The sequence below is a fragment of the Streptopelia decaocto genome (genome assembly GCF_964273445.1).
Source record: "Streptopelia decaocto genome assembly, chromosome: 2".
Taxonomy (NCBI): domain Eukaryota; kingdom Metazoa; phylum Chordata; class Aves; order Columbiformes; family Columbidae; genus Streptopelia; species Streptopelia decaocto.
In genome coordinates, this window is record NC_138655.1 from 86,881,265 (window position 1) to 86,894,765 (window position 13,501).

Below are 13,501 nucleotides of genomic sequence, written 5' to 3' on the forward strand. Positions count from 1 at the left end.
GGGTTTTATTTGGGTTTGGTTTGGTTTTGTTGTTGTTGGTTTTGTTTGTTTGTTTTTTGGTTGGGGGGAGGTGGGGAGAGAAGGAGGAAAACAACAAGATTAGCTAGAGCTTTGCATTTCAGAACCAACCACTGGAAGCTTCTTTAAGCTCTTCTATACATCATTTCAATCCTGTGTAGGGTATATTGAGCTTCCTGTAGCTTTTCTACCTCTGAGAATGATCTTTTTCTTGATTGAAGATGTGACTTGTAAATTAGAGTGCTTGCTGGAAATTTTACATGAGATTCATTGCGTGATACCAAAAGATTTGCCTAGTGTTTGCAAGCAAGTTGTGATCAAATAGATATTGATATCAGCTGTGCTGGAAGCTGATCCATATGCACAGTTATCTCTGTTTCTTTAAAATTTGTAAATACGGGGCTTCTGTGTTCTATAAGCTCAGAATTAATGAAAATATGGAAAAATATATTTTTTAGGAAGTCCTCATACTTTCAAACTGTTACAAATTCCGAGTTAGGTAATTTTCATATGTGTATATATATATGGAACTATTTAAAATATAGTATCAGAAGTCTCCTTCCTATCAGTATATGAAGATAAGACATAAAATCTTATGCTGTTGTATGTTCAAAGTCATAATTCTTCATCTTCAATGTATTACTTGTATTTGGTTTTCTAGTGTATTGCAAATAGGCAGGTTTGAGAAATTGAGTTGAATTCTCCACTAGCGTAGGCTAAAACTTTGAGTGATTCAGTAAAGCTCATAGGCCTTCTATTTTTATTTATGATGCACATGCCTGATACATAGCACAAAGTATATTGAGTTTGGACAAAAAAAAACAAAACAAAAACAATAACAACAGCAACAACAAAAACCCACCACACAAAAAAAACACACCCTAAAGTTTTTGGTTTTGTTTTTAAGACAGACCAAGCTGAAAAAGCCCTTGAGAAATACTGAACTCTCCCCTGGTGTACCATAGGGGAGAGGCCATTTACTCCCTCCCTTTGTGCAATATAATACTGCATGAAGGCGATGCAAGTGATTACTTTGCTGTTGAATTGAAGGAAATAACTGTTACGTAAAAACTCACAGAATAAAAATTTCTCATTTATATGACAAGTACCTTTTCATCTTGGTTTGATGTTGGAGAGGAGAGAGAGCACTATCAGCTGTGTTGTCATTTGTTGGAGTAAGAGAAATTATTGCAAAAGTAATCACAGAATCAAAGTATGGTTGAGATTGGAAGGGACCTCTGGAGGTCATCTTGGCCAACAAGCCCTGCTCAGGCAGGGCCACCTACAGCTGGTTGCCCAGGACTGTGTCCAGATTGGCTTTTGGTTATCTCCATGGATGGAAACCCCACAGTCTCTCTGGGCAACTTGTGCCAGCACTCAGTCACCCTCACAGTGAAAAAGTGTTTCCTGATGTTCAGAGGGAACCTCCTGTGTTTCAGTTTGTGCCCATTGCCCCTGGACCTGTCACTGGGCACCACTCAGAAGAGCCTGGCTCCATCATCTTTGTACCCTTCCTTCATGTATTTATACACATTGAGCCTGAGCCTGCTCTTCTCCAGGCTGAACAGCCACAGTTCTCTCAGCCTCTCCTCATAGATGTTTTTGTCTGTAGTTGTTTGTTTGTTTGTTTTTAATTCTTTATAGAATCCATGTGGACATACATTGTTAAAACTTCACTGGAAAATTTAGTACTGTCCTGAAATAAAAGTAGAAATCAGGGAAAGGGGAACATACTAGAATTGAAATATGAAGAAAACTGAGAGACACAGTGCTTGACAATTAAGATGAGTATTATCTATAAACTTTAAGTAATCCCTTAGCAAAGACAGCCATTTAAGGGCTAGGTTGATATAATTTTGTTGGACGACGGAGAATATAACAGAAAACTGCATCACTGTAGAGAATGAAAAAATCCTTGTAATGCAAGTTAGTTGATACGCTTTGGGAAATGCAGTGCTGCAACGTCAAGCATACAGAGTTCATGTGATGCTGTTGATGCTTTCTGATTTCTGCTGAAGCCAGCTGGGGTCTCAAGCTGGAAGAACTGCTTCTGTGCAATGATTCCATTTAGCTTTTTTGTTTCGGGAAGCTCTGGTAGCTCAGGCACACTGCACGTATATAGGGATCCAGGCTGGGTTTGATGATTTCTCCAAGGTCATATGCCCCTGGAGCTCAGTATTCACTGCACCAACATTCAAATAGCTTTGTGCAGGGCCGACTTAATTCTTTCAACTAATTTGGGTGGTACCTGAGACGGTCTAGGCAGTAAGGCCCCCCGCACAGAAGCAGGTTTGTTATCGGCATGTCTCTCAATTGAGATCTACTCAGCTGTATCAATACCTGTCTCTTAACCCAATTCAGTTATTTGTGAGTGTGCTATATCTGTGCTAGGATGCAAGAACTGTCCATTTTCACTTTGTAATTTCATCCTTCTCATGAGCTTCTGCTGTATTCCTGTCATGGTAGTGAGGGTTATATCTTTTTACTACAATGTATCTGCAAAGTATTTGTTTTATATATATGATGATTGGTTAATTTTTTTCTGCGGTTCTTGGCCAGCAAGCATAGGTTAGTTTCCTCCAAGTAGCTTAAGGATTTTTACGCTCATATACTTTCTATGAATTTCCATAGCTTGTTAGTAATATAAAGGAGACAAATATATTGATAATATGTTTTCAATTTGGTTTGAATTGCCTGTCATAGACAAGTATTATCTGATCATATTGAATGGCTGTTCTGGGTAATTTTTAAGTCTACTAACCTTCAAGCTGTCAGGGCAATTTTATTCTAGTGGCTTTACTTAACTTTTCATTTGATGATGGTTTGAGAACTTATTTCCAGAACACACCAACTTTGAAAATTGAGCAGATCTCATTGAGTAAGAACATCTGAGAGCAAGCACAAGAGGCACTTGCAGGAGCAAAATGAGGTTGATAGGTTAGATGCTTACAATTTAGTGCTTGATGCAATGAATTACTTTAAGGCTCTTAGTTCCATCTCGGAGTTACCATAGCGATGTGGAATGTGTTGATCTGGCAAAATTTACTCTGCAACTTAAGCTGCTTGAAAAAATTGATGCATAAGTCTGTTTCTACCATTAAGGTTTTATGCTAGATCAGGTATCTACTGTCATGGATCAAGTTTGCATTGCTGGCTGATCCAGCGTTGGTAAGCTCAGAACAAGTTGAAACATATCAAAAGTTTTAAATGCAGTGGCCATTTAAAGCTCCTCAAATTAATATTACTCCACAGTTGTCTTATGAAATTTGACAAGGCTTAAAGGAATTTTCAGTGTCATTTATGGGGAATTAAATAGCTTATTCACTTATTCCTATGTGTTGCGCAATGTATTTCATTTGCTACATAATGCAGCTAGAAATACAAACTGTGACATTGATGATCACTTTTTAAAGTGTTAATGATGTCTGATTCTTTAATTTAATGTAGAAAGCACTCCATTAAGGCATTTCAGGTTTTACATTATTCCACATCTTCTGTGAATGCCATCCCTCTTGCTGGTTTGTTTATTCACTTGTACATATGTGCAGCTCAGTACTAATATGGGGCTTAAGCATGTGCAAATGAATACAAGACAAAGTTTATTCTTTCTCCCAGATAGTCTCTGTCCCCAGTTCCCCTGTTTTCTGCTGTTCTGTGCCTGTGATATCATGCAGACAGCTGAAAATGCAAGTTATTCAAGGCCATGCTTTTCCAGAGCAGTATCTCTGGAAGAGAGCAGGTCATCTGTTGCGTGGCCATAAGAACTAGTTTAGACTAGGACTTGAAGATTTAAGGAAGGTAAAATGCCCAGCTTGCTGACTTCTTCACAGCCAACAGAAACTGATATAAAGTATGTGTTTATATACTTGCATTTCCTTAGGACTGAACTTCAACAGTTCTTTTATTGTACCTGTAGCACAGGAAAAAAAAGGAAATGTGGCAGACCTGTCATTTCAAAGGAAACTTCTTGACTTGCTGATTTGCCTGTATCTCTTTGAACTTAAAAATTAAGTTGGATGTTGTAAAGATAAAGATAAGTTGTACCTTATAAAATACGTTGTACTGTTGCCCTTTCCAGATGTATATGTTTTTTTTCCCCCCAACTTTTGATTTGCAAACCTCTTAAGTTTCAGCCTTGATCTCCTTATGACATAATTTTCTTTTGGATGGAAAACTTTCTGTCAGAGGTTCCTCCATGCAAAAAGGGTTGTGTATATTGGGAGGAGGGAGAGCTTAACTCATAACAATTGCACAACTCATCAGTAAAAACTTCTGTATATTTTCTAAAGCTACATGGAACTACATCCTTTATTATCTAAAACTTGCCTTAGTAATTGTCCATGTGGTGTAGGTTGAAAAACATCGCAGTAGAGAGGTTTCTAGCTTCTCATTTTTCATAGATTGGAAAGAGCATTGGAAAGAATTAGACAACTTTGCTTGAATTCTCTCACATAGAGCTGTAATTACATGATTTTCTGACACTTATAATCCCAAAATACTTTAATTGAATGGCAATTTTTAACATTAGGAGTCTAATTTACGGCCATATATTAAGGTGTAGGATATCTGTTGGTTATCACGAGTTTTTTATTCATAGGAAATTAAAGCTTAGCAATTCTCTATTTTAATGATTTTTTTGTTCTACAAAACAGATTTTTCAGTATCAGTTCAGGAATGAAGTGCAACTTATTTCTACAGCTGCAGAGAAGTATGTCTTGGAGTCCTATTGGTTTGGGCTTTTTTCCTTTTCTAGAAATAGCCATCAAGATGGTGATGCTAAGGAATATTTTTTGATGGCCTCAGTCACTCACTTATGTAACTTTCGATGTCTATTTTTATTCAGAAGCTAGAAGGCATTAACCTGAGATGGTTTGTAAGTAGAGTTGTACCTGAGACTGAACTGAGAGGCCTTGTTAAGGTTTGTCCCTAGTGAAATCCTATGTAGTAAAAATTTAATTTAGTGAACAGAGTATATAATTATCAAATAAAATACTTCTAGTGGATCAAGTTGCTTGTGTAAGACTTCTTACACCAATGTTAAAGCAATTTAACTTTCCCTCAAGTGGAAAAAAAAAAAAAAAGCTTAGAAAGGCTGTGGTTTTGGAAACAGAGCTTCTGGAGCTCTGCTTGGATAAATATTCAGAAGTGTCTATATAAATCTTTTGTTGTATCCAGTAGCATGGCCAATGTTCTATAACGTTTTATTTCCAAGCCTGTGCTATGTTGCCTGTTCCTGTTCAGTAAGACTACAGTGGCAACAAGTAGAACTATATTAAACAATCAGGTATAATGTCTTCAAAGAGTGTTTGCTTGCTTGCTTGTTTGTTTTTTTTAATGTAGTAGTTTTTCTTTCTTCTCCAAATAGTGATGTGTGAGGCTGGATTCCTGAAGAGTTTGGATGATGGTTCTGTAGTAGTATGATAGGCATAGGTTATTAGCCAGACTAATGGGTTTGGGGCTTTTACTATCTCCAAAAAACTTGCTATGCTGTGTGTGAGCTATCTGCTCACAACTATTTTTTCCTAAATATAACCATATAATTCATGTAAAGCCTGGCTTAAACTAGAAATGATTTTGTCCTAGCATATGGAATATCCAGGGGAAAGCTGCTCTGATCTTGATTTGGAAGGATTCACTTTGCCCTGCATCTTGTCCCATAAGGATGCCAGTCAAAACCAAATTTGGAGTAGCCAGTTATTTCTCTGATCAGTTTAAAATGTGGTTAGCCAGGTATTTTGCTCATCAGTTAAAAATATAGTAATAGTCTTGCTTCAGGGTTACAGATATTTCTTTTGTCTTGTACAAGCATCATATCATTATTACTTTTCCTTGAATTTCAAAGAAAAATACGGAGTTCTTGGTCTTTTTATGTTCTGTTTGGTTAAATGTTAGCACGTGATGATATGATTTCCTGTGATTTTAAAGAAAATCTGACAACTTATTGGCTGCTTTACCAGCTAGTAATTTTTAACATCAATCTAGATGTTTGCAAAATAAATTCAAATAGCTTCTAAAAATTTGTTTAATTTTTTTCTATCAAGAAGTATTATCGTTTGGTTGGTCTATGTTTTTAGCATTATGCTCATGTAAAGATTATTTAATAATGTGTTTTGGCAGAAGACTGCAACTTACTTCTGCTTAAGTCATATACTGTGAAACAATGGCTAATGTGATCCCTCTCAATGTCTCTTTAGGTAAGCTGGTAAAAATAAATATTTTTACCATCCTAGTGAATGAAACTTTACCTCTTTCATATTACGTATGTCAGTGGAAGGAGATGTATCACTTTGTTGTGAGGCTTTTTACATTTTCCTCCTTATATAGATACACTCAGCTTTCAGTGAAAGAGCTGAATATGCCCAGGGAACAGAAGCTGTCAGCAGAAATCTGCATGTCATACAGGTGACAGTTCTGGGATTGAGAAAGGAATGAACATTCCTTTCCTCTGGAATGAAGCAATATTTTTAAAGATTGTATAAGGTAATAAGCAAAACATGGTTTTGAACATGATTTTTAACTTCATAAATGAAATTAAAGCCATTGCATTTTTCGACAAATGGATTAAAAAACTTTGAGTATGAAATATGAATCTTACCTTTCTGATTTTGTTGATCCTTTTCCAGCAGTAGAGATAAGAGACAAGAACTATACAGAGAATCACCTTTACTATTCCAGTCTATCTCCTGACATTTCACTGGTATGAGCCATGAAAAGCCTAAACCTATTTCTCTTGTTTTCTGTGTGCCTATGGCACTCTCTTGCTCCATATCACTTTCTGGAGTTGTTCATACTTGCTTGTCAAAACTGTTCTTGTTATGTTGCTTGCCATTTCTGAAACATTAAACTGACAGCAATTATTTTTTTGCTATTCATTATGAAAGCTTTTAGCAAAAAAGGAATTGCTGATTAAAAATAAAAGCGTTTTAATTCAGAATACTGGAGAAATACAAAATCCATGCACAGAAGACTGTTGGTAAGAATCTGAGTATCATGGCAGCCAAATGGCTTCCTAATGCTGTGTCACATTGCTTTTTTTTCCAGGAAAAAAGAACAAAACACCACACAGAAAAATCAAAAACACAAACAAACAACAACAACAAAATGTAATTCAGCCAAGATTCAGCAAGATTCTGCTTTGATTATTCCTTGCCAAATAACTTAAACCTAAGATTTTTATTTTTTATTAAGAAATATCTAAAATAAATATATATTATTTTCCTAAAAAAAAAAAATTTTTTTTTTTTAATCATTTTCCCCTTATAGTTCACAAAGTAGTTCTCTTTTCTAAATTCTTTAGTTGAAATACTTCCACTCAGTGTACTGGAGTGCAACTATTTGTACTACAGAAAAGTGGTGATATTTCGCATTCCTGGGGTGAGCAGCGTGGCTGGGTACAGCCCTTCCCTTGCCCATTCCTGCCCTTCAAACAGCGCTGCTCTTTTCCCTGGTGAATGAGCCCATTTGGCTGCCCGCAGGGAGGGACTGTTCTCACCCCCGATCCATTGCTGATCCTTTATGGATGTGTGGAATTTGAGGTCATAAGATGTTATTCTGTAATTTTCCTGGATGTTGGCATTAGTTTTAGGAGATAAACCTCCACTGTTGACTGCCTGCAAAAGACATTGGTAAGGAGGGAGGCAATGGGTACGGGTGCCCCATGGTGACATGTCCGGTAGGGGAAGCGATGGGGCAGACCTGCCACTGCTCAGCTTTGCAACAACCCTGCCAGGCAGCCCGTGTGTGCCATGTCTCTGCTGGTGGTGATGTATAGAATCATTTCGGTTGGAAGAGACCTTCAGGATCATCGAGTCCAACCATAACCTAACTCTAGCACTAAACCATGTCTCTAAGAACCTCGTCTAAACACCTTTTAAACACCTCCAGGGATGGTGACTCCACCACTTCCCTGGACAGCCTGTTCCAATGCCAAACAACCCTTTCCATGAATAAATTTTTCCTAATATCCAATCTAAACCTCCCCTGGCACAACTTGAGGCCATTTCCTCTCATCCTATCACTTGCTACTTGGGAGAAGAGACCAACCCCCTCCATGCTACAGCCTCCTTTCAGGTAGTTGCAGGCAGTGATCAGGTCTCCCCTCAGCCTCCTTTTCTCCAGGCTAAACAGCCCTGGTTCCCTCAGCTGCTCCTCATCAGACTTGTGCTCCAGACCCCTCACCAGCTTTGTCACCCCCCTCCTTGCTTCGTTTCCTGCTGCTCAAAGCACCAGCTTCAGTGGGAGCTGTGGCAGCATCTGTGCCCAGGCTTCCCCTGATGCTGGGACTTGGCAGGGTATAACCTTAGCCCTGATGGTTCATTGATAGCTGTGCAGCCACTTTGGCCAGGAGATGTCTCAGCTGAAGTGCTTCAACACTGGTGGCCTCTTAACAGCAGGAACCACTTCCAGGTATTTTAAAGGCAGTATCCTGTAGCAAAGTAGTGGTAAAAGTCTCGTTATGTTATTCAAGCTAACAATTTAGTTTGACTTGCATTATGGAAGCTATAATTTCCAGACTTGATGAGGTCTGCCATGTGTATCATCTAGGGGGACACTGAATTGAGAAGATACTGTCCAACCTGTGTGTTGCCTCTGTTTCATTTCCTTCAGCATTTATTTGGATATCCCTACACAGTTTTCTGTGTATATTCAGGTTCCACCAATGCAATACATAAATACAGTTTTCCTTTTAAAATTTATCTTCAGGTTTAACAGCATGGACATAACTTCTAACACCCAAATTGGCTTCGTTTAGTAATGACAGCGTGCTTGGGGGATGGTGATAATTGGGGCAGGTACTTCTGTAATGAGAAGGAGGATCAGCATTACTGGGAGAGGGAAATAACAGTAGCAGGAAACAAGCCATGAGACTGGTGCTCCTCAGCACATCTTTGTTTGGTTTGACCAATCTGAATCCAGATATTTGTGTCTCCCCATAATGCCAACCTGTATGTAAAGAGACTGTCAGATGTTTGCTGTTATCACGAACACTGTAATGATAAGGAGAAGTCTAAATGGTGAATGTACAAGATCAACTCTACAAATTGCAGCTGTGCATGTAGATGTGGTGCTTAAGGCAATTTCTGGATGTTAAAATCATAACCTTTGGTTTTATTTAGTTTCTATAAGGACCATGACAGTTGTAAAAATTATATTCAGTGGTTGGGAATTGTGAATTGTTCGATTTGCAACTGCTGGTGTGATCTTAAATGGCTTCTGTTGTGTACGTCCTGATATGGACTTTGATTACACCATGTTTTTTTTAGAAAGCTGTATTTTTCAAGAAGTTTCTGACTGTTTTGACAAATAAGTTTGTGTTTTATGACTGATTTGTTTTGTCTGTTTTAAGAGGAGAGCCTTTGCTTCTAAAGCGTGCCACTAGGCACATGAAAAACATTTTTGCTGCTTAAGGCTTTGAATGTGTCAATAATTATTATGTTACCTACTTCATAAGAGTAATACAAAACTGGGCTGTGAACATGGCAAGACTGCAAGAGGAAACAGAGTTGATTTCTGCTTTTGCCATAGCGATGCTATATATGAGACTGGGTCACTTTTCCTAAGCATCAACTTTTCCCTGTGATCTATAGTTGAATGTTGTCTGCTGCTTTAACTTGAATCTTGAATTTGATTACAAAAAATGATCTTGCAGCTCCCAATGAAACTCAGTGAACAAAGTCTTTTCAGAAGTCAGCTCTGAAGACTTGCATGCTGTGCATGCAAAATCCATGTTTACTTTTGAACTCTAACACTCTTAACTATGGTTCCTCATATATAAAATCTGGTTTACTTTCACAGTGGTCCATTTTGCAAAGATGCTGTAAAAAGAAGAGTTTGTACTATGCTCCTAAATGCTATAGAACAGCCTAGAGAGAATTATTAAATCAGATTAGTATCTGGAAAAATGCAGATAAGACCAGAACCTGCAAATGAACACTGAGTTTTAAAACTAAATATTGAGCAGAGACTCATTGAGGAGCAACAGTCTGTTTCATTGCCTGGATGACAAGCCATAGTCATGGGAAATGAAAACTGTGGTTAAATATAAACTGTATACTATCATATACTTTATGTCCATAAAACAGCTAAGTTAGTGTTGCCAGGCATTTAGTTTTGGTACTCTGTAGCTCAGAGTTGGCAAATTTGTTATTCTCTATAGCTTTTCAAGTGAGTGTAGATGCTTTAATCAGTTTCAGTCCAAGTGCTCTGATTTTAGTCTAGTGCTGGCGTGTATGTAGAGAGGGTGTCACAAGACCTTAAGGGACAACTTAGGCTTAAATGTACAGAAAAGAAACTTATGAATAGATGTATTTTTTTTTTTCCAACACAATGCAGAATTGGGGGCGGAGGGGGTTTTAAATACTTTCTGTGATGTTAGTCATGACAGAATTTTGACTGACAAGTGATGAAATTACTTCTATTTCTACTGACAGTTATGGGATTTTTTGACAGCCATATGGAATTTGTTCTTTGTTAATGTGACAACAGCTCTAATGTAATTAAAATTATTTCTGAAGTGCTACATAGAAATTAATTTCAAAAGGAGGGGAAAGATACTAAGTTACTGAATATAATTTCTGGATATTCAGTTATCTTAGGAATGTGTTCTATTTATTTTAGGTTTTGTCACTGAGTAATTTCTTTGAACGTTTTTGTAATATAAAGGTGAACACATGTTTCAACAGACCTGAAATCATCAAAATTGTATTTTGTTTGTTCTTTCAAACCCCCTCCCCAAAATGAAAAATGTCAAGGCAGATCAAAACTTTATGCTGATTACTGAATTTCTTGAATGTGGGTTTGTTGTGGTTTTTTTGGTTAACAGTTTAATTCTAGAGTGTGAATATTATACCTGCAGTAGCATGAACTTTATTTACTTTGCTTTGTTTTTTTCTAGGCAATGCATTCCTTAGTAAGTGTTGTATTAAGTGGGTATGTACTGAGTTTAATGGCTAGATCAGGAGACTTGTAGAAAAATATTTGATCGTGTTAACATGCCTTAAAATACACTACTTTCTTTCCCCGTTTTTTTTTAGTATTTGGGGCAGTTACAGGTAAAATGGGAGCAGAGCTGATTGAAACTTGTTGCAGAACACTTTGTATCTGCTTGGTTTCTTGTGGGTGCTCACCTGTGTGTCTCATCTGCTGTGGACAGTTTGGAAATGCCACCTTTTTGGGGGACCAAGGCAAATTTTTTACAGTGCCTGGTCAGTGAACTTGCCATAAGACCATTTACTTTAGTCTTTCCTATTTACAGAGACAGACTTTTAGAAAATGCAGTAAAATTTCAGTCTCGCATAACAGTTACTTAGCCTTTGTTTTGAAGTTTCTAAAATGAGATGTTTTGATTTTCTGATATTTTTCCCCCCTCTTAAGATCGTGCCGGAAGCATCAGTACTCTCGATTCCTTAGATTTTGCAAGATACTCTGATGATGGCAATAGGGAAACAGATGAAAGAGTAGCAGGTAAGTTTTTTTTTTATTATTTTAGGAATCACAGAATAACTTTACCATTTGACTTGCTGTTTCTAGCAGCTGCGTATTTAATAGAACATTCCTGAAGATAACCAGACTTCACTGTGGTGGTTTAACTAGTCATTTAATGATATAACCATGTTTCAGACACTTTTGCTACGATTACTGTAAATATTCAGGCAGGTGCACTTCTGTATGATTCCAGATGTCACCAGGGTAGAAGGAAGCCAGCAGTGTACTTGAAAATTGTGCCCAGTTTTTGCCAACAGAACAGTATCTTGATATTGCTTAATGACTACTACTGTTTAGCTGAAACATATGAAATTATTCTATGTAGCAGTCAGTGACTGCTACATGGCTGACAGCTTTCTGATATAGAGATCTGTAACAAGTCATCTCTTTAAATATAGCTTACATGTACATCAAACAGACATTACCAAATCCAGAGTAAGTTTGGGATTTTCTTAGTTCTGTAAATCTTCTTTGCTACAAATCTTAATTGTAGTGCTTTTCTTTCCTATTTGATTTCTTGATTATATAAGTACATCCTGAAATGGACATTGTTGAACAACGCAGTATATAATTGACGACTGTCATATGTAATAGACAAGCAAATTATATGGCAGGATGTTTACATTGCATTTCTGTGTTCCTTTAGAGAGTTTTTTTTCAACGAATTGTTAAAAAGTAACTTAAAAAAGCAAGAGTGGTTATTATTTCTACATAATTGTAAAGACTTCAAGTGTTCCAGAATATCCTATTTCTACTTAAAATTCTGGGTCAATTATAATTGCTTAAAATGTTTTGCCTCATTTCTGTATAAAACCATCCACCTAAGCAACTTTGAACTTTAGAAAATTTGAGTGTTTAATTTGCACAGAAAAAAATGTCAGTGGAAGTTTCAGAAACTTTTCGTGTCCATTTCCGTCTTTGAACAAACTCGGGCTTATAACTTCTGCTTTTGAAGTAGTTCTTAGTTGCAACTGCACTTTGAAATGTAACTAGAAGTCCATCCCACTTATTTCTTCTCATATTCTTTCTTGGCAAAGAGCTTTGATGCTCAGGAGATAAAATTGTGATCTGTTGCAAAAGCTTGAGGCCATGATCTGATAGTCATATTTTTCTTTTGATAGTTCACAGAGTGAGGTTTGAATAGTTTCTTTTTGTAAATGCCCTTCTCATGCTGTTATCTTTGTTTTTTACTATTTGGGCAGAACCCATGATTTCCATATCAATTCCCTAGTCAAATGTCAAATGAAGGGTAGGAAATAAACTCGTATCAGTCACTAAAAGATAGTGGTTCCGAGTCAGAAGGACTTAAGTTATAACACATCCAGTTACATATACTTTCATACCATGGCAATGCTAGAAAGTACCAAATAAAAAATGTGCATGTATACCATCCAAAACCATCATATTTTTTTGCTGTTATGGATGGTGTTAGCCTTAGCTGCCTTTTTTTTTTTTTATTTTTTTTTTATTAATTTTACCGATCCAAAAATTCCTGGAAATAACTAGAAAGACTCTTGTTTGTTTGAAATGGATTTCAGTATTTCAAATCTGTTAGCCCAGTACATTCCATCTGACATTAGAATCAAAATCTGACGTAGAAGCAAATGTGTTTTGAAGAGTTGTTGTGAACTTGTCGCTTGGAAAATCTACTTGAAAGAAACTGAATCTCTACCGTTATGATCAACTTAACTGAAAAGGTACAAGGCAGAAAAGCCAGTCAGTATGTGGGCGAGCGTGACAAAACTAACTCCAATTTAGAAAGCATCAATTTTCTTCCTTATCTACCTGATATTAATATAAATATAGAGCTGTATAAAAATTGGATAATACATTTGTAATCCGTGCGGAGTTCCAAAAAATATATGCATTGTTAGAGCTTGCAGAGTACTAGATGGAAACAATTTGTTCTCTAAGACTAATAAGCCTCGAATATAAATTTATGCATTAAGTTCTGAAGCAGTTGGTGCTAAGATTAAGTCAGTACTGAAGGATTTGCTAG

The 13,501-nt window shown here is 36.9% G+C and overlaps 1 protein-coding gene across 3 annotated transcripts in view; it reads left to right on the forward strand.

Annotated features, from left to right (window-relative positions):
• RELCH (RAB11 binding and LisH domain, coiled-coil and HEAT repeat containing) overlaps window positions 1-13,501 on the forward strand; it is a 79,874-nt gene that overhangs the window by 6,080 nt on the left and 60,293 nt on the right. For all 3 annotated transcript variants that reach the window (XM_082044066.1, XM_082044067.1, XM_082044068.1), the window contains exon 2: window positions 11,392-11,481. In XM_082044066.1, coding sequence (XP_081900192.1) covers window positions 11,392-11,481 — 90 coding nt within the window. The remainder of the gene's footprint in view (window positions 1-11,391; window positions 11,482-13,501) is intronic.